This window comes from Piliocolobus tephrosceles, chromosome 4, assembly GCF_002776525.5.
Source record: "Piliocolobus tephrosceles isolate RC106 chromosome 4, ASM277652v3, whole genome shotgun sequence".
In the NCBI taxonomy this organism is placed as follows: Eukaryota; Metazoa; Chordata; class Mammalia; order Primates; family Cercopithecidae; genus Piliocolobus; species Piliocolobus tephrosceles.
Window position 1 is genome coordinate 37,946,852 of NC_045437.1, and position 26,897 is coordinate 37,973,748.

General features: G+C 36.5%; 2 protein-coding genes across 13 annotated transcripts in view; one reads left to right on the forward strand and one right to left on the reverse strand.

Moving 5' to 3' along the window:
* OSMR (oncostatin M receptor) overlaps positions 1 to 9,460 on the forward strand; it is a 94,761-nt gene extending 85,301 nt beyond the window's left edge. For all 3 annotated transcript variants that reach the window (XM_023216485.3, XM_023216484.3, XM_023216486.3), the window contains exons 16-18: positions 5,745 to 5,826; positions 6,323 to 6,395; positions 6,732 to 9,460. In XM_023216485.3, coding sequence (XP_023072253.2) covers positions 5,745 to 5,826; positions 6,323 to 6,395; positions 6,732 to 7,307 — 731 coding nt within the window. In that variant the 3' untranslated portion in view covers positions 7,308 to 9,460. The remainder of the gene's footprint in view (positions 1 to 5,744; positions 5,827 to 6,322; positions 6,396 to 6,731) is intronic.
* A 1,914-nt stretch (positions 9,461 to 11,374) lies between these two features.
* The window catches only part of RICTOR (RPTOR independent companion of MTOR complex 2), a 129,282-nt gene continuing 113,759 nt past the window's right edge, over positions 11,375 to 26,897 (reverse strand). For 6 of the 10 annotated variants that reach the window (XM_023216474.3, XM_023216478.2, XM_023216479.2 and 3 more), the window contains 10 exons: positions 26,529 to 26,758; positions 24,128 to 25,133; positions 23,571 to 23,642; positions 21,487 to 21,664; positions 20,696 to 20,780; positions 19,718 to 19,951; positions 18,320 to 18,475; positions 17,851 to 17,974; positions 16,268 to 16,406; positions 11,375 to 15,818 (listed from right to left, as the gene is read on the reverse strand). In XM_023216474.3, coding sequence (XP_023072242.1) covers positions 15,744 to 15,818; positions 16,268 to 16,406; positions 17,851 to 17,974; positions 18,320 to 18,475; positions 19,718 to 19,951; positions 20,696 to 20,780; positions 21,487 to 21,664; positions 23,571 to 23,642; positions 24,128 to 25,133; positions 26,529 to 26,758 — 2,299 coding nt within the window. In that variant the 3' untranslated portion in view covers positions 11,375 to 15,743. The remainder of the gene's footprint in view (positions 15,819 to 16,267; positions 16,407 to 17,850; positions 17,975 to 18,319; positions 18,476 to 19,717; positions 19,952 to 20,695; positions 20,781 to 21,486; positions 21,665 to 23,570; positions 23,643 to 24,127; positions 25,134 to 26,528; positions 26,759 to 26,897) is intronic. The other 4 variants (XM_023216480.3, XM_023216482.3, XM_023216481.3 and 1 more) reach the window with 4 other exon arrangements.

The following is a 26,897-nucleotide window of genomic DNA, read 5'->3' on the forward strand; positions in this document are numbered from 1 at the left end:
CCTTAGTGCAGGGTGCCCTCACTGAAGCTGCAGCTGTAGAGATGGGCACGTCCTGTTGGACTGCTGACCCTGGAGTGCCCTGACTGGTGATTCAGATACACGTGGCTGCAGTGGCAGTGTATTAGTCCATTCTCACACTACTACAAAGAACTACCTGAAAGTGGGTAATTTATAAAGGAAAGAGGTTTAATTGACTCACAGTTCCACATGGCTGGGAAGGCCTCAGGAAACTTACAATCATGGCAGAAGGGAAAGCAAACACGTCCTTCTTAACATGGCGGAAGGAGAGATAAGTGCCAAGCAAAGGAGAAAAGCCACTTATAAAACCATCACATCTTGTGAGAACTCACTCACTATCATGAGAACAGCATCGGGGTAACCGCCCCCATGATTCAATTACATCCCACCAGATCCGTCCCAGGACACATGGGGATTATAGGAGCTAAAATATAAGATGAGATTTTGGTGGGGACACTTCCAAACCATATCTTTCCACTCCTGGCCCCTTCCAAATCTCATGCCCTCATATTTCAAAACACAAGTATGCCTTTCCAACAGTCTTTCAAGACCTTTCCAAGGTCTTAGCTCATTCCAGCATTAACCCAAAAGACCAAGTCGAAAGTCTAATCTGAGACAAGGCAAGTCCCTTCCACCTATGAGCCTGTAAAATTAAAAGCAAGTTAGTTGTTTCCTAGATACAATGAGAGTACACGCATTGGGTACATACACCCATTCTAAATGGGAGAAATTGGCCCAAACAAAGGAACTGCAGGTCCCATGCAAGTTCGAATTCCAATAGGGCAGTCATTAAACCTTAAAGTTCCAAAATGATCTCCTTTGACTCCATGTCTCACATTCAGGTCATGCTGATGCAAGAGATAGGCTCCTGTGGTCTTGGGCAGTTCCACCCCTGTGGCTTTGCAGGGTACAGACTCCTTCCGGCTGCTTTCATGGGCTGGCATTGAGTTTCTTGGCTTTTCTAGGCACATGGTGCAAGCTGTTGGTGGATCTACCAGTCTGGGGTCTGGAGGATGAAGGCCCTCTTCTCACAGCTTCACTAGGCAGTGCCTCAGTGCAAACTCTCTGCGGGGGCTCCAGCGCCATATTTCCCTTCCACACTGCCCTAGCCGAGGTTCTCCATGAGGGCTCTGCCCCTGCAGCAAACTTCTGCTTGGACATGCAGGCATTTCCTTATGTCCTCTGAAATCTAGGTAGAGGTTCCCAAACCTCAATTCTTGACTTCTCTGCACCCACAGACTTAACATCACATGGCAGCTGCCAAGGCTTGGTGCTTGCACCCTCTGAAGCAATGACCTCTTTTAGCCACAGCTGGAGCTAAGTTAGCTGGGATGTAGGGTACCATGTCCTGAGGCTGCACAGAGCAGGGGTCCCTGAGCGAAGCCCAGGAAACCATTTTTCCCTGCTAGGCTTCTGTGCCTGTGATGGGAGGGGTGGCCATGAAGACCTCTGACATGGCTTAGAGACATTTTCTCCATTGCCTTAATGATTAACATTTGGCATCTTGTTCAGATACGTGTGGCTGTATATATGCATTATTTATGAATATTTCTGCAGCTGGTTTGAATTTCTCTTCAAAAAATGGGTTTTTCTTTAGTATTGCATTATCAGGCTGCAAATTTTCTAAACTTTTTTGCTCTGCTTCCTCTTGAATGTTTTGCTGCATAGAAATTTCTTCTGCTGATACCCTAAATCATCTGTCTCAAGTTCAACGTTCCACAGAGCTCTAGGGCAGGGGCAAAATGCCACCAGTCTTTTTGCTAAAGCATAACAAGAATCACCTTTGCTCCAGTTCCTAACAAGTTCCTCATCTCCATCTGAGCCTGGACTTCCACCTCAGCCTGGACTTCATTGTCCTTATCATTATCAGCATTTTGGTCATATCCATTCAACAAGCCTCTAAGAAGTTCCAAACTTTCCAACATCTTCCTGTCTTCTGATCCCTCCAAGTCTCTAAGAAGTTCCAAACTTTCCCACATCGTCCTCTCTTCTTCTGAGCCCTCCAAACTATTCCAGTCTCTGCCTGATACCCAGTTCCAAAGTCGCTTCTACTTATTCAGGTATCCTTATAAGCAGCACCCCACGCCCTCAGTACCAATTTACTGCATCAGTCCATTCTCCACTGCCTTAAAGAACTGCCCGAGACTGGGTAATTTATAAAGGAAAGAGGTTTAAGTGGCTCACGGTTCTACATGACTGAGGAAGCCTCAGGAAACTTATAATTATGGCAGAAGGGGAAGCAAACACATCCTTCTTCACATGGCAGCAGGAGAGAGAAGTGCCGAGCAAAGGGGGAAAAGCCCCTTATAAAACCATCAGATCTTGTGAGAACTCACTCACTATCACAAGAACAGCAGCATGGGGTAGCCACCCCCATGATTCAATTACCTCCCACCAGGTCCCTCCCATGACACGTGGGGATTATGGGAGCTACAATTCAAGATGAAATTTGGGTGGGGACACAGCCAAACAGTATCAGACAGGTTGTGGTGCTGACTGCATGTTGACTACTACACTGAAACATGTCCCTAGGTCTCCAAGCCAAAATCTAGAACCCCTTATCTGATTAAGACGTGTCAATGATTTACATTACTTGAGCACTCTTGGCATTTTGGAGTTAATTTTAAATTTATTTTCAGGTTAGTTTTATTCTACCTTTGTAATTTACTTGGTTGGTATACACATGCACACACACACACACACACACACACACACACACACACACACTTTTCTAAGTTTCATCCATCTCCCTTATGTTAAACTTCATTAGCCCTGGCTTGGTTTGTGACTACTGATTATATTATTATTTAAAATAAAATATTTGAAATAGAAAGTAGAAAGTATTTCAAACTTTTTTCTACTTTCCTGAGATTTTACTTTTTTAAAAAAATAGGTAGAATGTTATGTGACTAGCATCCAATTAACTGTACCTCAGATCTTGTTAGATGGGAATAAAAAATACCTGTATCTACTGCAATGAGGCTAGAATGATTAAACAACAAAAACAAACGAAAAACAGAAATGCAAAAAATTAATGTAATATTGAGATTGCAAAGTAGTGAATAAATGTTTATTCTGTTGGTATTTTTCAAAATAATCCTTTCTCTTTGTAAATTCGTTTGTTAACTTTTTCTCTGATCAGGAGACTAGGTTATTAAATAAAGATAATGAGGCACAGAGAGGGTAAGCAGTTCATTTAAACATACAGGGTGTCCAAACCAACTGTAATTTGTGTTTTTATATTTGGACATTTGGCACTACATTTCCTTCTGAATTTAATAGGCATTACTGAATCATTTTTAAATCCTGAGTATGGAAGTAGATTATGTTCCAAAAGTTTGTGTTTAAAATTAGCCTGAAAATAGCTGAAATGTAAAAGATGAAAAATACCAAGTGTTGATGAGGATGTAGAAAAACTAGAACTCCCATACCTTGCTGATGGGAGTAAATTGGTACAAGCAGTTTTGGAAAATTCCTTGGTAGTATCTTCTAAAATGAGTATATATATACCTTCATTAGACGTGAGAACCTTCATTCCTAGGTATATATGCCCCCAAAATGCCTACATAAACCCTAAAGAAATACCTAAAGACGCATACTAGTACAGTGATTGTGAACGGAAAATAAAATTCACTATGCAAAGGAAAAAAATATGCTGAAAGCTGCTTCATGCAAGAAGCTGCCTTTCCTTTTGCTTCTAAGCAGATAGGTACAGTAAAAGGTTAAATATCTCCACAGGTAGCTACTCTGTGTGTTTGCCTTATCTTACCTTAGCCTCTCCTGGGAGATGAATACATAATTAACTATTCTTCTGTCTCCTCCTTTTCTCTTGTGACATGTGGATAATCATACCCTCCCTCCTCCAGCCCACTTTTCCTCCAGCTCTTTCTCATTCCAGCCCACTTTTCCCCTTTAAATTGAAGCCCTCAGCGTTATTGAAGCCCTCAACATTATCTTTGGAGGAAGGCACAGACTACATAATGTTTCTGTGATTCTGTTTATTTCTTCCAGTCATGTTCTTCACCTTGGCAAAGGAAACTTCTAAATTGATGGAGACCTGTCTCAGATCCTTTTTGGTTTACATCATCAAAAGTACTGTTCTTGAGGGCAAAGTTTACCATAGTAAGATTCATAAAGAGAGTTTCCTTCCCCTTTTCTGGAGTCAGGGTTAATTTTAGGTCAGTTGTTTTGGCCCTCTCTTACCTTTCTGGGTCCTTTTCTCTAGAACCCTGTGTTGCCTCATAGCATGGGCTTGTGCATCTACCCAGGGCCACGTTTCTTTACAAAACTCCAACATTATCTGCAACACCACTGTCCCCAAATCAAGCCCCATTTCTTCCAGGACAGCTAGGTGTGGGGTGGAGCATGGGGAGGGCAGAGGCGGCAAATGGATTGAACAGAATCATATGTTCAATAACTTAACCCCCTAGACCCTCCCTGAGCAATTTACATTTGTTGAAAAGGGTTGTTTACCAACCCAGCTGAATTATTATTTGGTGGAAATTGCAAGCAATGGGAACAGGAAGATGGTGTCAGTCTAATAAGAGAGAGAAACTCTCTAAAAGAAAAGATGTTTATTTGGGACTGAGAATTTCAATGGAAATACTTATGCCAAAATAAACCATAGTAAACTATGTGCATATTCAGGGAGGTAAAGGAAGACAAAAGTTTTTAAAGGAAAAAAAAAATGAGGAGGATTATATAATTGCTTTGAAATAATTATACTTGACTACAAAGATTAATAACAAGGGTGATGCCAGTTCAAAGCTTAATGGGAAGATGTCCTTGCAGAAGCATTTTGTGTGTGTGTGTAGGGTTGTGATGGCCTTTGTGCAAGGTTGTGGTTTTCGTAGTGTTTTTTGTTATCTGCATGGCCTTCCCAGCTCTGTTTGTCAGGGTTTCCTACCATTAGTGATTCCATTTTTATTCTAACAGATTTCACAATGGTCATTTGAAATAAATGAAGCACCAGTTGACATATTGGAGAAATAAACGTACTCATTTCCCCAGATTAAGACATATTTAAGTAATCTGAGACTAACTAGAAGGAGTGCACTAGTCATTTTTTGATGTGTAACAAACACCCTCAAAAGCTCCGTGGCATACAAGAACAAAATATTTCTTTTTATGCTCGTGGGTTTACAGGTCAGCTGAGACTTGGCTGATCTAGGCTGGGGTAAGCTGGACTCCAAGCTTCAGTTAGGTTCAGGTTTGTTTCACGCATCTTCATTCTAGGGCTAAGGCTGAAGTTGCAGCAGCTACCTGGGGCACACACTTCTCATGGTGAGGAACACAAGAGGGCAAGCCAATGTGTACATGCACATTTAAAACACTTAGTTACATTACAATTACCAACAGCCCACTGGCCAAGCCAGTGCACATGGCTGAGCCCCAAGTCAAGGGGCAGGAAAGTGTTTTCACCTACTATGAAGTTTTGGCAGGAGTGGAAAAGCATAATTTTAATACAGCAAGTCATGATGCAATCTATCAGAAGAGGTAACAAATTTGAGTCACACACTGTTGATGGCAAATGGCTTCCTGTGTTGGTTGGCTAGTTGGTTGGTTGGCTTTTCCCCGAAGTCAGGCAGAACTCATATTACAACTTGCACACATAATTTGAGAAATAATAAACATGTAAAATTACTCTCAATCATAAACTTAATTTTATTCCTTTGAGGAAGGGAAAAGTACTTATTAAAAATGCCCCTTTGTTTTTCCTTGTTCAGCCTCGATGTTGATTCATATCCTACTGCCCATGGTTTTCTGCGTCTTGCTCATCATGATCGTGTGCTACTTGAAAAGTCAGTGGTAAGTGTGTGAGGAAGGTTTTATCCAAGAAGAGGGTAAGAGAAAAATCTGGAAAGAGATTTAGTAAGATAGAAATGACATTGAATAATACGAAACAATGTACAGAAAATGAAAAGGGCAAAAGAGGCTGGGGTGAGAATATGTACTTTATTTCACAATTTTGCTCTCCAGGTGACTATATGAGGAAACTAATCACCATTTAACATAGGCCACAGAATTTTTTCAACAGCAATAGCTAATATTTATATCTTACTTACTATATGTTTGGCAGTGTTCTAAGTGCTTTATCAATTCATTTAATCCTCATGAGGACACTATAAGTACCATAATTATCTCCATTTAGCCAATAAGAAATTAAAGCATGGAAGAACCAAGTAACTTGCTTATTAAATTACAATGCAAGGATTAGAAGCCAGGAATCTGACTCCAGAGTTCTTGCTCTTAACTAGTCCACTGTACTATAAAATTCAGTCTCATTTTCCATTTTTTTTTCTAGGATCAAGGAGACGTGTTATCCTGACATCCCTGACCCTTACAAGAGCAGCATCCTGTCGTTAATAAAATTCAAGGTAAATGTTGGCAAGTTGTATGTATATCATACACCTATTAAGGACTAACCCAGAGTGGGGGCTGTCAGAATCCTACTTTCCTAGAGCTCCTCAGGAAAATATAGCACAGTAAAAGCCACCTTTGTACTCATAGCCATGAAATAGGTGATTGGAGCTTTGATTTCTTCTGTCAGGGGACATCTTTTGGTTTTCAACTTCACCTCCAGGTTACTTGTGACCAGGAAGAAACATAAACAACATTGAAGCTCTAAGTGTATTTCACGTGCTTAATATACTTTGATGCATGTATGCATGCACACAAATGTCTATATTTACATATTTTTGTTTCCTTTCTAGGAGAACCCTCACCTAACAATAATGAATGTCAGTGACTGTATCCCAGATGCTATTGAAGTTGTAAGCAAGCCAGAAGGGACAAAGATACAGATCCTAGGCACTAGGAAGTCACTCACAGAAACTGAGTTGACTAAGCCTAACTACCTTTATCTCCTTCCAACAGAAAAGAATCACTCTGGCCCTGGCCCCTGCATCTGTTTTGAGAACTTTACCTATAACCAGGCAGCTTCTGACTCTGGCTTTTGTGGCCATGTTCCAGTATCCCCCAAAGCCCCACCAAGTATGCTGGGACTAATGACCTCACCTGAAAATGTACTAAAGGCACTAGAAAAAAACTACATGAACTCCCTGGGAGAAGTCCCAGCTGGAGAAACAAGTTTGAATTATGTGTCCCAGTTGGCTTCACCCATGTCTGGAGACAAGGACAGTCTCCCAACAAACCCAGTGGAGCCACCACACTGTTCAGAGTATAAAATGCAAATAGCAGTCCCCCTGCGTCTTGCCCTGCCTCGCCCGACCGAGAATAGCAGCCTTTCCTCAATTACCCTTTTAGATCCAGGTGAACACTACCGCTAACCAGCATGCCGATTTCATACCTTATGCTACACAGACATTAAGAAGAGCAGAGCTGGCACCCTCTCATCACCAGTGGCCTTGGTCCTTAATCCCAGTATGATTTGCAGGTCTGGTTTATGTAAGACCACTACAATCTGGCTAGGTTAAAGGCCAGAAGCTATGGAACTTAACACTCCCCATTGGAGCAGGCTTGCCCTAGAAATGGCAGGATCATGGGAGCATGCTTACCTTGCTGCTGTTTGTTCCAGGCTCACCTTTAGAACAGGAGACTTGAGCTTGACACAAGGATATGCATTAACCACTCTACAGACTCCCACTCAGTACTGTACAGGGTGGCTGTGGTCCTGGAAGTTCATTTTTTACTGAGGAAATATTTCCATTAAAAGCAATTATTAGATTGAAGGCTTTAATAAAGGCCACAGGAGACTTACTACTACAGCATAAATTGTCAATGTAAATTTACTGAGCGTATTGAATGAAAAAACTCAGCTGTCTCACGCCAGGACAGATTTTAGACTTACCTTGAAGGGATAAGAATCTATATAGTTCACGGACACAGTAAAATTAACTCTGTGGGTGGGGCGGGGGGCATAGATCTAATCTAATATGTAAAATGTGTGATCAGTCAACAAGATTTCCACAGTTCTTCTGTCAAGCTCACTACAGTGAAAGAATGGGATTGGCAAGTAACTTCTGACTTACTGTCAGTTGTACTTCTGCTCCATAGACATCAGTATTCTACCATAATTTTTGATGACTACCTCAGAATATAAAAAGGAAAGTATATCACGTAATTCCATTCGGTGTTTGGTTCCTTTCCTTTCAAGAACTGGATATAAAAGGCCTGTTTTCACTTGGCATCCTTTGGACTCTGCACTACGTTGTCTGGGCCAAGAGAACTCTGTCACATTTATATTCATATTATGCTAAAATGGTAAAATGAAACCCATTGTTGGACATAATTTAGATATAACTAAAAAGTTCTATGGAGTGGGAAATTCCATGTTGGCTTTGGAGCAACTTTGTCTCCTCTGAACCAATATATTCCAAACTAATATATGCAAAGCACTTGGTACACAACTGGTATTTTAGTACATGTTGGTTCTCTTGGTGCAATCTCAGCTCACTGCAGCTTCCGCCTCCCGGATTCAAACAGTTCTCCTGCCCAGCCTCCGGAGCACCTAGGACTCCAGGTGCATGCTACCACACCTGGCTAGTTTTTATATTTTTAGTAGAGACAGGGTTTTACCATGTTGGCCAGGCTGGTCTCGAACTCCTGACCTCAGGTGATCCACCTGCCTCAGCTTCCCCAAGTGCTGGGATTACAGGTGTGAGCCACCATGCCCAGCCTATTTGTCACATTATTGGTCACATTTATTTTTTATTTTTTGAGATGGAATTTTGCTTTTGTTGCCCAGGCTGGAGTGCAATGGTGCAACCTTGGCTTACTGCAACCTCAGCCTCCCAGGTTCAAGCAGTTCTCCTGCCTCAGCCTCCCGAGTAGCTCTGATTACAGGCATGCACCACCACACCCAGCTAATTTTGTATCTTTAGTAGAGATGGGGTTTCACCATGTTGGTCAGGCTGGTCTGGAACTCCTGACCTCAGGTGATCCGCCCACCTCAGCCTCCCAAAGTGCTGGGATTACAGGCTTGAGCCACTGCGCCTAGCCGTCACATTTCCAAACAAGCACGAAAGGGGTTCCTTTTTGTCTTCCTGCCTGCCGTCAGCATGGTAGAAATGGCTCTGCCTATGCTTATGCCTCTGGTGCCCAATGCCTTGCACTGTGCCATTCAACACTATGAAGAGAAACAAGTAGCCACACCTCAAAATAATGTGGCTGTCAACTGACCTAAATAAACCTACACAAACCAGTACTTGCCTTTTGCTGGAAACATTGATTATGTGCTCCTCATGTAGTAGAAAGTGGTATCCTGATTAGTCTAACAGTTGTGTTAGACTTTAGGGCCAGTATTGTCAGCATTTATTTATTTATGTACCTTTGTTATGATGGGATTACATTTTTCATTTGAAACTTGTTCACAAAAATGTCAATGACATTCGTGACATATTTTTCACATAGTTTTGTTTAAAAAATAATTCACACAAGTCATTTTTAATATTGAAATAAACCTTAAAATATTTCATCAGCACATTGTTTTACCTCCCTCAATGAAATGAAAATCTAGTAATTAGTTTAGATGATACATCACCTCATGAACTTACTAAATAAAAATGTAAATTCCTGGGTATGACTACAAACCTCTTAATCAGAATCTTTGGGGCATGGACCTGGAATCTATTTTTCATCAGTTCCCAGGCATTCATCTACACACTAAACTTTGAGAATCACTGGCCTAAATCAAATGAAGTCTTTCTGAAATACAACAACATGCCAATAGGAAATGCTGGGCTATGTAACAGTTGTCTTCATAATATCACTATGACCTATAGTCTTGGCTGTAAACATTTCTTCTCCAATGGTCATAACCAAATAAATTCATGTTCAAAACCTTAGTTTTCAATACTATATGCTATCTTAACATGGCTTTAGGAAGTGTTATTCAGAAACTTTGAAATACATATTCATGTGTCAGAAAAATGGAGACTTTCAAATATACACAAAAGTAGAATAGTTTAATAAACCACTCTGTATCATCACCAGTCCCAATGGCCACTACCCATGACTGTTTCAGCTCCATCCATACCTCTGTTCACTTTCTCCTCACATTGTTTTGACGCAAATCATGATATCATGGTTTCATGTAAATATCAGTTCTCTAAATAAGCTCTACTTTTTCTAATATAGTCATAATAATTGTTAAAAATTGCACCTAAAATCACAGTAGTAATTCCTTAAAAATATCAGGATATTTGAGTGGTGGACGGCACTGGCATTAATGGCCTTTAAATCCTGCATCAGCCTGTGCACGGTCCTCACCTGTGTGCGGGGGACCTCAATAATTCAGGATGGGAGTTGGGACCTCTTCACACAACAGTACGACTGCTGAAACGCTTCCTACATTCAAACACCTAACCCAAACTAATTAGGGTCAACCTCGTTACCTACTAGAATGTGTATTGATTAAGAACGTCAAGACTTAATATCTTATTAACACTTCTAAGAGTTCTGTTGAAAGATAAGCTTTCATCTCGAATTTACAAAGCATGTTAAAAGCACTCTGCATAAAGTAGAACTTTTAAAACTCTGGAAGAAACAGAGTTTTCAGAACTTTCAGTTAAAATGTTTACAACACAACAGGTATATTCAATTTGAAAGCATAGTTGTTTTATTCCTCTAAGCATTAAGGGAAGTTTTAGTATATTTTAGTTTCTTAAAATCAATACTGAACTAGTACTGTATTTTTGAGTATTTTATATGCTAAAGAGTTTTAAAAATGAAACAGTATTTTATAAGTTCCACTACATTAGGACTAAATTTTTAAAAGATCAGCGGCATGATGAATTTATAAGTATGCTTTTTAGTTTATTTTGGGGCCAACTACATTTTCAATGACATATACAGTGGAAGACATTGGGAGAAATGATATACAGAAATTTGCCAAACTGTCCAAAACGTTTCTTGAAGTGAGATATATATTTTACCATATTTTATTAACAGACCTTAACTTTGATACTCAACTTTATCCTCCAGAATTCGTAATTTCTGTGGTATTCTCTTTTGCCAGTAGGTAGCTGTAGGTAAGCTTATTCAATCAGGGCAGTTTATGTGTGAGACATCAAATACCTTCCACAGAGATGTCACCATTGTCATACCATCATCACTCATATTGTACATTATTTCCTCAAAAAATTCAGAGCTGTTCTATCTAAAGACTTATTTTCCAAATCCCTATAGATATTTAAAAAACTACAAAGATGTTTAATTATGAAGTGTTTAAGAAGAATATTACTTTAAAATACTGTAACAGCCACTCTACATGTCTGTGGTACCTAAAAGTCACTTTTGCTTGGAGTCACATGTGTCAGCATCAGCATTACAGGACTCAAATCAAGGCCATATGACCACTGATTATTTTAATATTTCAAATAAAACAATGACAAAGTTTAAGAATTTTAAGTACATTTTATTAACAATGTATCCCTTTGATAAGATTATGCTTCAGGAGGCTTTTAATGCCCTTGACATAAACTGTACACATTATACAAAAACAAGAGAATCACAACAAAAAAAATCAAGGTGAGCAAAACCATTTGGGGACAAATCTTATTTAAATTATACACAACTCAATGAAATATTCTTACAGAAAAAATATAAATACTTTTTCTTTCTATGTTACAGTTATACAATATAAATCAGATTTCAATGTCTGTTCAGTGACCTACAAACACCAGAACCTCCAAATATGTAGCAGCGTATTACTAAATAAAAAAGAAGAAAATCATGTGGTTAGAGAGCATTAAGTCTGACACTTTTTTCACAATTCCTTACCACTTTTCAAAACTAATTTACACCATTTGTTTTACAATGCAGCTTTAGGGTTTCTGACAGGCATTTTTGTAACAATTACTTACAAATTTTTTTTTCACTCCCCCTCTCTGCCCCAAGACTTTGCATTTTGTGCTAAATCAACCAAGTAGCAAAATTGAAAGGTATGCTTTTTTTGGCATAAATTATATTTTTGAAATTAAATATTCTATAAAGAAAGTAAAACAAAATGTGCAATTTATGCATGCTGTGGTGTAGCTATCCGATATTACATTACAAAAATACTCCAAACAGGAAAAAAGTCCACATTCTGTGAGTCATATAAACCTACTAGGAATGAAAAATACCCTGGAACTTGGAACTAAAAGAAAAAACCAATGCTCCTAGAAAGATTCTCACAGATTTCAGTGTTCTTTGATAAGCACTGCTTTAATTTCACTGGTATGCTTTTACATGAGATTCTCACTGTAATGACACTTTTGAGAGTAAGATAGTAACAGTGTATTTTGTTAATGCAGAGACAATGGAGACTTTTCCTAACTTACGTTTTGGAAAATCTGAAATGTTGGTTCATTCCAAACAGCTCTTCTAATAAAAGTCTCTCAATTTTACCTTTTCTTTTTTCCCATGTTTTAATGGATTGTGAATCTGAGACAAAACTGGAAACATAAGACTAAAGGGGAAAAAATCTTACTTCCAAAGAACATTTCCCAAAGTAGTTTACAAAGTTCATCTCACACAAAATTAGCACCTCACTCTTACCATGCAAAAATAACTGCAGTTATAATTTGAATGACAGACAATTTGGTTTTTATTGCTTAATGATCTGTGCTTTCATGTGGGGATAAAAGGCATCCTCTGAACGGAATGAAATAACATTTTATATAAATAGCAGTAGGAAAATCTAAATAAGCATTGATATCCCACTGTTGAACACTTTGCCGTTGTGATAGATATGCCCTGAAAAACTCAGCTTTAATTATCTCGAGCTCTAGATAAAAGAGCTGAAACCCATTAAAGTTGTCATTTCAAAGGACTTGTACACATTATTACATTATAATAATGTGTTATACTTCCAAAGAGCCTCTTTTAATGTCACTGTCATATAGAATGTCCTTATTCTGCTAATTGTTATTAGAAAAAATTTTAATTAGGGAGAACGGACTGTTTCCCCCTCCAATCTACCTAAGAATAAACAGGAAATAAAAGTATAATAAATTTTAGAGCGTATTTAATTATGAATACTAAATTTCTAATTTCCTTATTTATCAGTATTTACTTAGTATGTGAGGCTGAAATCAAGTTCAATTAGTAATAACAATTCACTTTACGATTAGAAATTCACAGTTTACAACCAGCACAACTGCCCAAATTCCTCCAAATTATTCAATAATTACCAATAGTACAAATTTATATGGACTAAGATTAATCCTAAAATCTTTAAAAACTACAGTATTGATATTATTTTGGTATTCTATAGTCTGTAATATCTATTATTTATAGATGATTTTCTCAATTATGTCTATTACTGCTGATATCATTCCTAACCTCTTCTGCTATAATATTTTTAAACACCTAAGTTAATCACTTGGCACTGCATGTATTTTTCACCATAAAGTCTACTTTTTACAAACAAGTACTCAAAGAAAATGTATTAGACCTGTCAGTGAAATCATGGAGAAACCAAATAGCACTATAAATTTAAGCATAGATTTTTTTTTTTTTTTTTAGCATACTGATAACCACAAAGCTCTGAGTATCTCCCCAAAGTAAGTGATATAGGCAAATATGATAATGTATACATACATATTTTTCAAAGTAACAATAAGAAAAACCCACAAAACATTCAGGCCAATACTAACTAAGCCTTATTTCAGGATAGATGACCAAGGTGGGGGTACAGGGATAGTGATGGTGGGGGAGGGGGTGTGTATGTGTGTAAGACAAAAAAAAAATCACTGTTAACTTCTGAGGGATTAAACCACAGATTTTATACTCTATATTAACTGAGGTAGTGTTTAAAACGAATGTCTAAAATATGTTAATCCCATTATGAATAAGATTACTACATTACTTCCTTTGGAGGTTTTAACCACTATTTGGTCTAGTAACTCTGACATTTGGTTCTCTGGAAAGGCAGTTTAGTTATCCAAGACCAAAGACCACGATGACAGGCAACGTTCTTAGAAGTACTGTTGACATTTAAATAAACACTTGGGTTCAGTGATAAAGTATAAAAAAATTATCTTCAATTGGATTTTATGAGAGGAAATCTGAAGAACCACTTTTCAACATAAGCAGCAGCTTACAGCCCTTATCTGCTTTGTTATAATGTAAGTTGCTACACAGTGCACATAAGAACAATTCACTGAAGTGCAGTCAAAGAGGTGTTATGTAGTGAGACGAAATGCTTCATCCCAACTGGAACTTTCAGTGCCAGTAAATAAATTTTTTAAAAAAGTATCTCTGTGAGTTATGTTTTCTAGTTCACAGGGTTCTTTACAGAGATCTCAAAGAACAAGCCCATTACAAAAAGGATCTGCATCATGGGAAAATATTAATGTTGCTATGACTGTGTCAAAACTGATGTGTAATTGTAATAAAAATGTTATACACAAATGAATTAAAAAAGAATCCTAATCAGTCCAGCTGGATTTTCTATTTCTATGTATATATAGATCTCAAAAAAGATAATCCTTTCATTTACAAGCATTCAAATGATGATGGCCATGCTATTTTTATATACAAATTTGCATATATGTTTAATTCCTGTAAAAATTTCCAAATATCTTTAGACATATACAAATTAAACAAACAAAAACCTTGCCCGCATCAACTTAACTTCACAAATGGAAAAAGGCAACTAATATACTCATACACCCACCTATCACTGCATTTAGTTTGTGCAAAACAAAAACACTGATATAAAAATTAAGTTACTGCTGCTTTAAAATTTGGTACTTAAGGCTTTTCACTACAATTTTTCTTAATAACAAGCTGTATTAATGATTTTTTTAAAGGAAATATGGCTCTTCTTTCCCCCATGGAATGTGTAAATTGCAAACAAACTTATCTTTTCCTCAGGAGATCCAAAGTATTATTTAATGCTTTCCTATCCTTTAGGTCTAAACTAACAGTGCTTGTTCAAGTTCCTGTTTAAAGCGATGAGATGGAAAGTTGATGAAAGTGGAAGTCCATTGCAAATATATGCACTCTATAAATGGGAAATCTTTTTAATTAAAATAAAAAATGATTTTTAAATTTTATTCAAGAACTGTAGTGAAAAACCTTAATTGGTTCATATATCCTGTAATAACACATTGCAACAAAATGAAGAGTTGGAAAACATGAATCTTTATGCAAGTCTAGTAACATAAAAATAACTTACACGTCCCGGGTTGTTGAGGCTCTTCTTTTGCTTTGAGGTTATAAACCTCTGAAGTAGTGTTACAAACATTAAGAAAAATGTGAAAGGGCCAAAGTTCCCTCTCTAATACCAGCAGTTATAGCACACCCCATCGTGGTAACAGGATGCAGCCTTAGAGACACTGATTCCTGCTTTCCACAAATTAGTTAACAAACAAGGCATCTGTATATTTACCCTAAAAATAATTCAGAAATAACTTGTGAAGGGTGCTTCTGCATATCCCATTATTGTTCCCCTGTCATTATGTTTTTAAAATGAAAAAAATAGAAAACCTATGTAGGTATTCAGTGCTTGGCTCTTGCATACAATGGTAACTAAAACTCTTAAAACTGCGGTAATGAATCATGAACCCCTCAAAAGGCTCAACAAAGGAGAGAAGGAAGTTGTTTTGGTTAGGAAAGTCAGCAGTTCCAACTGTTCATGTACCAGTAACTGCGGAACAGTGTCCAGAAGATACTCCTGTCTTTGCTGCCTAGTCAGTTGTATTTTCTGAGGCTTTTAGGAAATCCACAAATATGAATATATATAGTATATATCTATATCCATCATAAATATGAGGTCAGGATTCAGCAGATGTATCAACTATAGGTTGCTTTGGTGGTGTTGCCAACACAGCCTCTGCTTCTTCATGCATCTAGGGAAAAAATGGTGTATCACTAATGACTTTTATAAAAACAGATAATATAACATGTTTATATAAATATATAATTTTTTTTGAGACAGGGTCTTGCTCAGTCTTCCCAGGATGGAGTGCAGTGTTGCCATCTTTGCTCACCGCAACCTCTGACTCCTGGACTCAAATGATCCACCCACCTCAGCCTCCCAAGTAGCTGGGAATGCAGGCACATGCCACCACCCTTGGCTAATTAAAAAAAAAAAAAACTGTAGTGACTCAGTCTCACTATGTTGCCCAGGCTGGTCTTGAACTCCTGGGCTCAAGCAGCAATTCTCCCGCATTGACCCCACAAAGTGCTGGAATTGTAGGCATGACTCACCACACCCAACTATAATGTGTATTTTAATTCAATTCAAACACTGAATTATTCTTGGAAGATAAATTTGAGAAGTACTAATCATACTTACTTGTAGAAACTGTACATCTTGAAATAATTCTTGTATGAACCTCCGACATGGAAGTCTGAATGTGCAGTGTGACAGCAAGTGGGAAACCTCAGAGTAAAGGCATATGTCATCAAATGTTTGAGGATACTTCTCCTTAATTCTAAAATAAAAGATTACGGTGTGATGAAAACTATAATCATGATGTATCTATTTTTCCTCCAAGGTATCACTTACTTTAAAAATATATTTCCCTACAGACATGGATTAGATAGCATACTTGGGGTGATGACTTGAGAATATAAAATATTAAATATTTCTCTCACACACTTAGATATTCTGAGTTTGGGTTTAAAAAAAAAAATGATTATCAAAACCTGAATACTTCTTGTAAAGTTGAAGCATTCTTTTCCATTGGCGTGAGAAACTGCAAAATGTATTTATCAGCCTAGGATGATTAAAATATGTTCAAAATTAAGTTTTAAAATAGAAATACATCTTTAAAGTTAAGTTATTAACATCCCTGACCAGGCTATTTCTTTGGATATTTCAAATAACAGCTTTTAGCTAGGAGAGCACCTCAGAATTAGCTGTGGGTTGGGTGGGTGACCAGTTAAGGGCCCACTCCCAGAGCTCCTGGTATGTGGGACCCCAATACCTATATCACTCTTTAAAAAAGCCCTACAGCTGGCCGGGCGTGGTGGCTCCTGCCTGTAATCCCAGCACTTTGGGAGGCTGAGGCAGGTTGATCACCTGAGGTCAGGAGTTTGAGACCAGCCTGGCTAACATGGCGAAACTATGTTTCTACTAAAAATACAAAAATTAGCTGGGTGTGGTGGCGCACACTTGTAATCTCAGTTACTCAGGAGGCTGAGGCAGGAGGATTCCTTGAACCTGGGAGACGGAGGTTGCAGTAAGCCGAGATTGTGCCTCACTGCACTCCAGTGTGGGTGACAGAACAAGACTCTGTCTGCAAAAAAAAAAAAAAGCCCTACAGCAGGAGACCCTGAGGTGCATTCCTTTTGAGAATCACTGCTTTAAATAATAAGAAAAAAATTAAACCAAGAAAATATGACTTGTTACATGTAAGCCCACTTTCCTCAAACTTTTTGGTCTCAGGACTTTCTTAAAAATTACTGAGGACCCAAAAAAGCTTATTTTTGTGTGGGTTATAGTGACCATTAACTACTATATTAGAAATTAAAATTGAGAGAATTTCCTAACATGAATTAATTTATTTTAAAAATAAATCGACTACATGTTAACATAAATAACATATATTTTAATAAAAATAACTATTTTCCAAAAGTAAAAAAGTGAGAAGAGTGGCATTATTTTACATTTTTTGCAGATCTCTTCAAAAGTGTGGCTTAATAGAAGACAGCTGGATTCTCATACTCGCTTCTGCATTCGATCTGTTGCCATATGTTGTTTTGGTTGAAGTATTAAAGAAAATCTAGCCTCACACAGGTATGCAATGTAGTTTAGAACTACTGATGAACTACTGATGTAAGTTAACTAGCCTAACTTTTGAAGTATTTCAAGAATCTTTTCTCAACTTAAAAAACAGAATAAACAAATAATACTTATGCACATAGTTTACTCACGTTAAAAGCCCAGTCTCATGACATTTAGTTGAAACTGAACTACTCAAATTAATGACTAATCTTAGAACTTCTTTGCGAAGGAGTATACGGCACATTGGTGTATCATCTGGAATTGTTTTAACACCTAAAAAGATTTCAGGGAGAAGTTAAATATTATCTATATCACAACAAAAATAATTAAAACTCATAAAATTTATTTTTAAACTTCACCTAAAGACCTAGAACTGAGATCAATTACACATGATCTGCCTATCATTTTGGGAGCAAAACTCTACTAAAAGCAGATAGCTAAGAGGCTCTATCTATATCAGTGGGTGATATAGGTGCAATATTTAACAGTGTTAAATTGCTTCACTAAAATGGACGTATTATTGTTTTGAGACAACTTTAATTTACAGTATTTACGAAAAACAAAACCAACTAATAACAGTTTTACTAATAATGATTGGATCTGAATCCGAAGACTCACCTAGTAACAATTCCGTGCTTTTGGTGCTGCTAGCTGAGCCTTCTTGAGACACTCCATCACTGCATCCAGAAATCCCCGAAAACTTAGAGGGAACCACTTCTAAGGGATTATGGATGGTCTGCTCACACCAATCAGAATATGGAATATCTTGAAAGTCTGAAGAAAAAAAATAATTATTTCAATTAAAGCACCATAACGGCTTAATTCCTGTGCTTACATTGCACACTAAAAAGAAAGAATATAAAATAACATCTTCTCTAATTGTATGCAATACACCAAACACTCCAAAACTTTTTTCCTCATAGAAAATGATTATAGCATGAAAAGTGCCTGGACAGGGCTGTTCACAGTGGAAAAGGCCTACTCCAGGGATCTGTCAGACTCAGGCCCCACTGTGACCTGGAACCATGAGAGCATCAGCATCTCAGCATAACATAATTTGGCATATCAGTGTGCTGCAACTCACCTGCTGGGAAACTCTGAATTAGAATACCAAAAAGGAATTTGGAAAAGTAAACCAGAGAACTTTAGTCATCACCAGGTTTTTCTGAAGGTGGTTAAGTGATATTCACCAAGAAAAGGTAATACTTTAAACACACATATACTGATTTAAAATTGCTAATATATGTCACTTGTTGATAAAAAAAAAAAAAGCTCAGTATAGGTCTACTTTATTTACTTACCAAATACATATTACGGGCCTGCTGTACAAAGCAGTACATATATAGGTATCAGAAATATAAAAATGTAAAAACTGACAGACCATACCCTAACTGAACTTAACTGAGTGGAAGAACAAAAATAACCAAGTTGTAATCATCATAATTGTCATAAGAGATCTATGTGCAAAGGGCAATGAGAGGAAACAGGAAGGAGTGTCAACACCTGCCTCAGAGAGTCAGAGAAGACTTCATAGGCCAAATAATGCTGACATGTAGGATGAGGTAGACTTGTCAAATAGACCACATATGTGTAGGGAGGGTAAAGAGGAAAGAGAGGACAGCAGGAAAAATACGTTTTTCATGCCTAGAAATTTGTTCAAAAACTTCAGGTCAGTTAGTAAAGACATGTCAACTGCAGGAAAGGAGGAAGGTGAAAAAGACCACTAGACAGATGACAGAGTGTCTTGTGTGTTAAGAATGAATAGCCATTAAAGAATTGCACACAGATTAATTCCAGGATATAGTATGAAAGATGAATTGGAAGAGACCAAAATTAGAGGCTAAAATACTAACACTCCAATAGGGAGACGCTAAGTGACTGAACTGAGGCTGAGATAGTGAGAATGGAGCAAGAGGATATATATATGATTAATAGGGCTGGGAGATGACTTGTGGCTAGAGCCACAAGTCAGATTCAAATTCAAGTGGATTTACCTCAAAGGACATGATCACTTACCTGAATGACTACATATTGCACTTAGTTGGTTGCTGGGCTGGAAACCCAGAATTTCAATACAGACACAATAAAGGCAGTTATCATCTGTATGTTCCTGTAGTCCAGTGTCTTCTGTACTTTCTAAAAACAGAGAGGCATCTGAATGGATTGAATTCATTATTTCCGTAAGACTCATCTGCTGTCGTAGCAAGTGAAAAGAATTTTTTACAAGACCTCCAGTTCCAGATGGAAGACCTGTGCATAAGTAAATATAAAACATAATCCAATAAAGATAGTACTTTTCAAGGTACCTTAAATTGTGTGAAATTTTAAAGAAAGCTAAAGCACATTTTATGACTAAAAATCTAACTGGAAAGAAAAAAAGAATAATTTGCCTTAAATTATAAAAATAAGGAAAGCTAGCAGACGTTTGTTACTTTAATATAGAGTTTTAAATACAAAATGGAAAAACTGAGATTATATAATGCATCATTTCAACTATCTTCAATATTTGCCTAAAGATATGTAATAATTCTAAGTATAAAGAGGCATCTGTTTAAAAAGTCACCAAAATCATAAAGCTATAAAACCTGTGGCTTATATTTACATATTAAAATATAACAGTTCATAACAAAGATCGTGTATTTTATAAGTACATTTCTATCTCTCCTTACTCTAAACAAATAGCTATTTCCTGGATCTATGAGGATTTGTGTTACACATTGTTCATGTGCTACTTTTTAAAAACAGAAACAACTAATTTGGTTTTTATTTCCTTGAAAGTTTGAGTACTTCACTGAAAACAACGTTAAGTCCCTCACACACACACACAAATGTGGTTTAATTTTAAGCTGACTTTAACAATTGTTTTGGTATAATTTTAAAGTTGATCCAAAAGAGAGTCTTCCTAAATTTTTAGTGTTATCCTACTGGACAGAACTAAGAGTTTTCTTTTTAATATAAAGAGGCATCTCACAAGTACAAAGCACAATGCATTACCTCCTGCATCATGGGCAAATGCTCTTGCACCTCGATCATCATGTGGTGGTATGTTTTTTGTCTGAAAATAGGGAATATCCTTTACCTAAAAAAGATATAAACCATGGTAAGTCCTGCTATAAAAATAAGCCCACTTTATGAAAATTAGCAAAATTAAACAAAATACAATTAAAATAGAATTACTATAGCATATGAACCTATAATCAAGTTTACTGAAGGTTCAACTACCAAAATTTAACAAAGTAACCCAAAAAGTCTTTATTATATTCTTAGTAAATGGACATTAAAATAATTATTTTAGTGTTTATCTAAAATGTCTTTAAACTTCTAAGAAAATGTGTTCTTTAGTACTATATACCATCTAGAGATCTGTGGGCATCTCCTGGGATTAGGGTCACCTTTAATTACTGGGTACCACATGTGGCTACCTTTCATGGGATAAATAGGAATGAGGATTTTAAAATGAAGTGTAAGTTAAAAGTGACTAAAAAACAAGTTAGAAATTTCACAAATTTCTACATAAATTTCTATGGATAAAGAAATCAAATGAGATACTGATTTAATATGGGAAGAGAGGGAAGGATAATGTTCTAAGGACTAAATAAAAGAGTACAGAGTAGTTGAAACAGGTAAAATAATTTTAATCTTAGTTTCTTTAAACAAAACGGTCTTAAAAATCATGCTGCCCCAAACTAGTGCCCACTCTAAATTATGACTTCTAGTAAGCAGTTATAGAACATGAAAAAACAGGAAACCAACTCATAGGAAAACAATAAAATGTATGATGATACCTGGAATATATCATTTATATCCACCGGGAGAGCAAGACCGATGTAATCATCTGAACCCCCGTATGTGGCACTGGACACCATGGACCGCACTGAGGAGGATCGTTGCAGGGTATTTTGATTAATAGGACTCAATAAATCTTCTTTATCTAAGGATGCATAACTTAAGGCTTTCATGAACCTATAAAACCATAAAAAAAACCACTTGCATTAGTTTCTTGACCTGTTATTTTAATTATATGAAGAAATAACATATATTCCTACCTTCATAAAAGACAAGCAGCTAGTCATGTATTAAGCAGTGTCATCTTGTTTACTGGGAACACATAAACACTTTAAAATATTAGCTGTTATAGACTTCTATGTAAAAGGTCATCAGTAATGTTGACTGTTATCAAAAACAATTGTTACGGTCGCTCAGGTAAAGGTGAAAAGGTGGGCAATTAGAATAACTTTCAACATTTAGAAGTAAAAAAGGAAACTGACCTCAGAAGTCAGAGCATGGTCCAAGGACTATCTTCATAATCACTTGAGACTACTAGATTTGGTATTTATGTAATTAACGATATGTGTATTAACTCTATTTAATATTATATTTATAAAAAATAAGATCAATTATATATCATTATTTGTGTGATAATTACCTTAATGCCTTCATTATCAACATAAGATTTATGTAGCACACAAGACAGACACAAGAGCAAAATGGTCATTTATAACAAGAGATATCCTGGCATAAAGCACTGATATTTCCACAACATACTCCTTACTACTAGAGATTCCATAACAAATATGATACACTGGTATTTCCATAAGATACATCTTTCTCATACAGATTCTTACTTATGCAACAGACATGCTAAAATATTTACTTGGCATCTGCTGTATACATACAAGGCACTATGCAAGGTTCCACATTTATATACATTTATATGAAGATATTTTTATTTGGAAAACCAAGTCTTTAAAATGTATGAATGCAGCCTAATATTAAATCAAAGAATTATTTTGTAAAACACACAAAATAAACGCTTTCTAAATAGTAGCTATTAAGATTATCATAGCAAAAACCAAGCTCCTAATTTTCACCCCAAAAAACAGTCTTTCAAACTGTAATCTGTTACATTTCTTTGATTCCATAAAACTCTTCAAGGATTACCGGAGTGGGAGGAAAACAATTATTGGATAATTCCCCTTCCCAATTCCTATTTCAACCAGTATAGCTCCCTTTTTATCTGTTCTACCTATTGGGTTTCCATATAAACCTTTATGTGGAAGAGGAATTTCTCTGCTTAAAAAACAACAATACAAAAGCTTAAAACCACTGATCTAGTGCAATCTTCACTAGAAAAGGTAACTGAGGCTTAGGAATTTTTGAAATTCATGAACTTTACTGCATAGATTTACTGCAGTGAGCTGTTGAGAAGTTTCCCTGGCTTTGTCCTGGACAAGGTTGTGAAAGCTAGTGAGTTCCAGATAGATGAGACATTGCTGCACCATTTCTTAAATCCTACAAGGGTACATAATTTGTCGTCTGCTACCAGGAAACATTCTATTAAATGTGTTAAGTATTATTGAAACAAAACTGCTTAATGTTATTAAGAATAATGTAAGGGCTAGATGGATTACATTAAATAACAACCAATGATGATAAAAATAATAGCTAACTTTTATTGAGTGCTTAATATGTGCTACAGTATTCTAACATACATTGTTGACAAATAAGTAGTTGACATATATTAATCCACTTAAATAAATGTAAATGAATAATTTAAAACTAAGGAAAGCTGTTTAGAAGCATTTGGTCCAATCACAAAAATTATAGCTACAAAACTTTTTTGCAACAAATAATGTGTATCTTTTAAAAGTAAAATCTAAACTATTCACTTTGACTAGCTTGATATAATCTAAATATGTTATCGAAATCCCTGCTGAGTCATGAGGATCAAGTAATTCATTTAGTGTTTATTAGGTTCCTATTTAATAATCACAGCTACTTAAAGTGAAAATAATTTCACTGCAATTTTCAGTTATCTTTTTAAAAAAATAATAAAGAGGTCAACTTGTGGAGCCTTAAATTGACCTACCTGAAAAGGTTGTTTGTTATTGTAGGTCTTAAGCTCCTGATTCCCCCGACATGCTTCTTTTTAAAATCGATCCTTGCAGAAGCGAGAAATAAATAAAAAAAAGCTTGTGACTTGTATGTCCTTTGCAAAGCATGTGTGTTTATTTTCAGGGCCTATAGGATTTTTTCCCCCCTCGCAGCTGCAAGAATCTATTTCAAGTCATATCGGGTAACAAGGAGCTTATAGCCTACCATAGTAAACAATTATAATAGGTCAGTTATGAGGCTTATGTAGTGTTTAAAAAAACCTGGCTAACGTTTTGTATTTAAATCTGTTAAAATGCAACCACTATTGGTCACTTCTTTTTTTTTTGAGACGGAGTCTTGCTCTGTCGCCCAGGCTGGAGTGCAGTGGCGCGATCTCGGCTTACTACAAGCTCCGCCTCCCAGGGTCACGCCATTCTCCTGCCTCAGCCTCCCGAGTAGCTGGTACTACAGGCGCCCGCCACTAGGCCCGGCTAACTTTTTGTATTCTTAGTAGAGACAGGGTTGGTCACTTCTAAACATGTATTTGCTCACCTGCTTGGTGTTAATCGGGACTCAAAACTGTTGGCCTTCATGGTGATGGTATCAGTAAATAGCACATCTTTTGCTGGAGATGCCAAAGCTTCAGAGTGAGATAAGGATGGATGCATTCTTTGTTGTTGTAGTCTTTTCAGTGTAGCATAGCCAAAAGCATCTCTAGAACTTGTGTAACTAAAGTTACAATCTGCTAGACTTTTAATTGTAGCAATAGAGGGTGCTTTAAGGGACTGTGCTCTTCTAGGAAGCGTATGAGAAGAACCTGGAGGCACCAGGGACACCGAATTTGATTTGGAGAGAGACAGATGGTTAGACTGTGGCGTCAAATAGTGGCTTGTCTTAACAGTTTTAGTACTTACCACAGTACTCATGCTTCCACAGTCTGTGTCCATAGTTGTAGCATCTACACCTACTGTCTCTCGTGAAGGACTTGAGCTCATTGAACTTATGCCACTTGTTGTAGTGTCTGTATTAAAACTTTGGCTACGCATCTTCATATGTGAGCTTGTTGAACTTTCTACTAACCTCTCTCGGCTTGTATTTTCTCTGTGATTCTCTGTACCAAAATTCTTGGTGAATTTTAAGTCATTTTCTCCAATGCTTGGTGTACTACCAGTGTCTTCAATGTGCTTATTCCCCATAAATGAAGTCTCTAATTGTAATGTTTTCTGTACAGTGGATTCGGGTGTAAAATCATCACTATGATTAAAATCAACACTGGGCTCCGTAAGTGTTCTGATTCGCCTGTTGCTTGTCTTACTTTCAGATGACAGTTTCCCTCCTTTTGGATCACTGCTACTACGATGTTTTTTGTTAGGCAAAGTAAGCGAATTTAAGATACGATTCTTCACAAGTTTACTAGAAGCAAAGAAAGGGAACGAATTTTTATCCTTTATGGGTCCAGACCGGTCATAAAATGCTGGCTCTGTATCTTCATTGATATCAAGGAAAAATGTACTAGTAGAGCTGCTGCCGAACCGGTCATCCTCCAATATGAACATACCTATGATTGAAGGATCAATTAATAGAAACACATAAAAAATGACAAATTCATGGTAACTACTAGTGACATCACATTTCAGGAAATATTTTTTTAGTCATCTAGAGGAAAAAATTTAAAAATAAAGGGTTAAACCATTCAGCTACATGAAAATATCCTTCTTGAAACCCAGAGTTTGGACTTGAATAAAAAGTAAAATTATGTAATTTATGAGAATATTCATGATGAAATTAAAGGGAAAAAGGAGACTTGACCAAGGATGCTTACTCAGTTACTACAGATTCCTGGTAGTTCATCTTTAAATTACTATAGGCAGGAGAAATTCCTCTTGTAAGAAATGAATTCCCAATCTTAAAATATACTTACAGAGAACCAAGTGATAACATTTTAAATTCATGTTTAAATTATGCTTATTTCCCATTTTACCTTAGATACTAAGAAACTCATTAAATTTAGTGCCCAACTCTACTAGAAGATGCAACTCAAGTGAGTGCCTAATGACATCTAATAGGATTTTTCTTTTATTGTTAACTTCTCTGTTGAATAATTATAAACTACTTCAAATACATTTTGAAAGAAGGTAAAAGAAAATCCTAAGTGAACTTGCATACTGCATTGCCATTTCTATATTTTGTCAGTTGTAAGATGCACACTTTCCACATTTAATCTCTTCTATTTTCACACAGAATCTGATTCTAAAATCAGAATGCATCTTGCAATAGTAGTATGTCCTAGTTTAATAGGCAGCACTTTCTCTTCTTCTTTTGTGGTACACAAAATATTGGTACATTTCATAATTCATGGCATCTCAGATTTGGTGAAATACACAGTCTGATAAATCTGACACTATCTTCTTAAAAGGAAGAACCATGCCTTAAATTTTATACACCTAACACCACTTAGCACAGGACTTAAAACCACAAATCATTTTATGTATAACTATTTTTGCTACTCTATTAACAATTTCACTATTTTAAAATTTAGTGCTTCTCTCAAAAATGAAGATGTGAATGTAATATCTGTTAAAAATATATTCTGGCTCAATAATCTCGGTATCTGAAAAATGAGTAAGAAGATTAAATAAAGAAGGTAGATAAATAAATACTTATTATATTTGTTTCTTTTCTGCCAAAAAAAGGAGGACTGGTTCTTCTGGCACATGGCTTATTACATAACTTTGTAGGAATTCTCAAAAGCTACTAAGAAGGAAAGAGAATAATGTAAGCTGGTGATTATACTGTGTTATGAAAAGATATACATTCTCTAAGAGGCTATTATTGCCAAAAAATTATCTTAGACAAACGCAAATTAGGAATGTAACAAATACATTTAAATTTTAAAATTCAAATATAAATGTTAACATTTGCTAACTTTAAATGAACCTGTCAGGATACTCACTCGATGGCACAGATTCACTTTCACTATTATGTCTAGAGCTGGTTGACTCTGAGTTCAAACTTAGAGTGCTTGGAATAGATGAAAGTTCATTACAGAGTTGTTCCACATCATCTGGAACCACTGGCCACAGATGTTTGCGACTATGCCTCACAGCATCCCAGTTGTGACATTTTAGAATATCACAGCCTTGTTTGGTTTTAGCTATGAGCCCAAGTACATATACACAGGTCCTGTATATAAAAGATGCAGTAAAAACAGTTATAATTCCAAGATGAGATTTCTTAAAGCAACCAGATTCATTTGCTATAAGTACTTTGAACTTTCTCTAAAACCCACCAAGATGGTTTCATTTGTGGAAAAAAAAAAAAA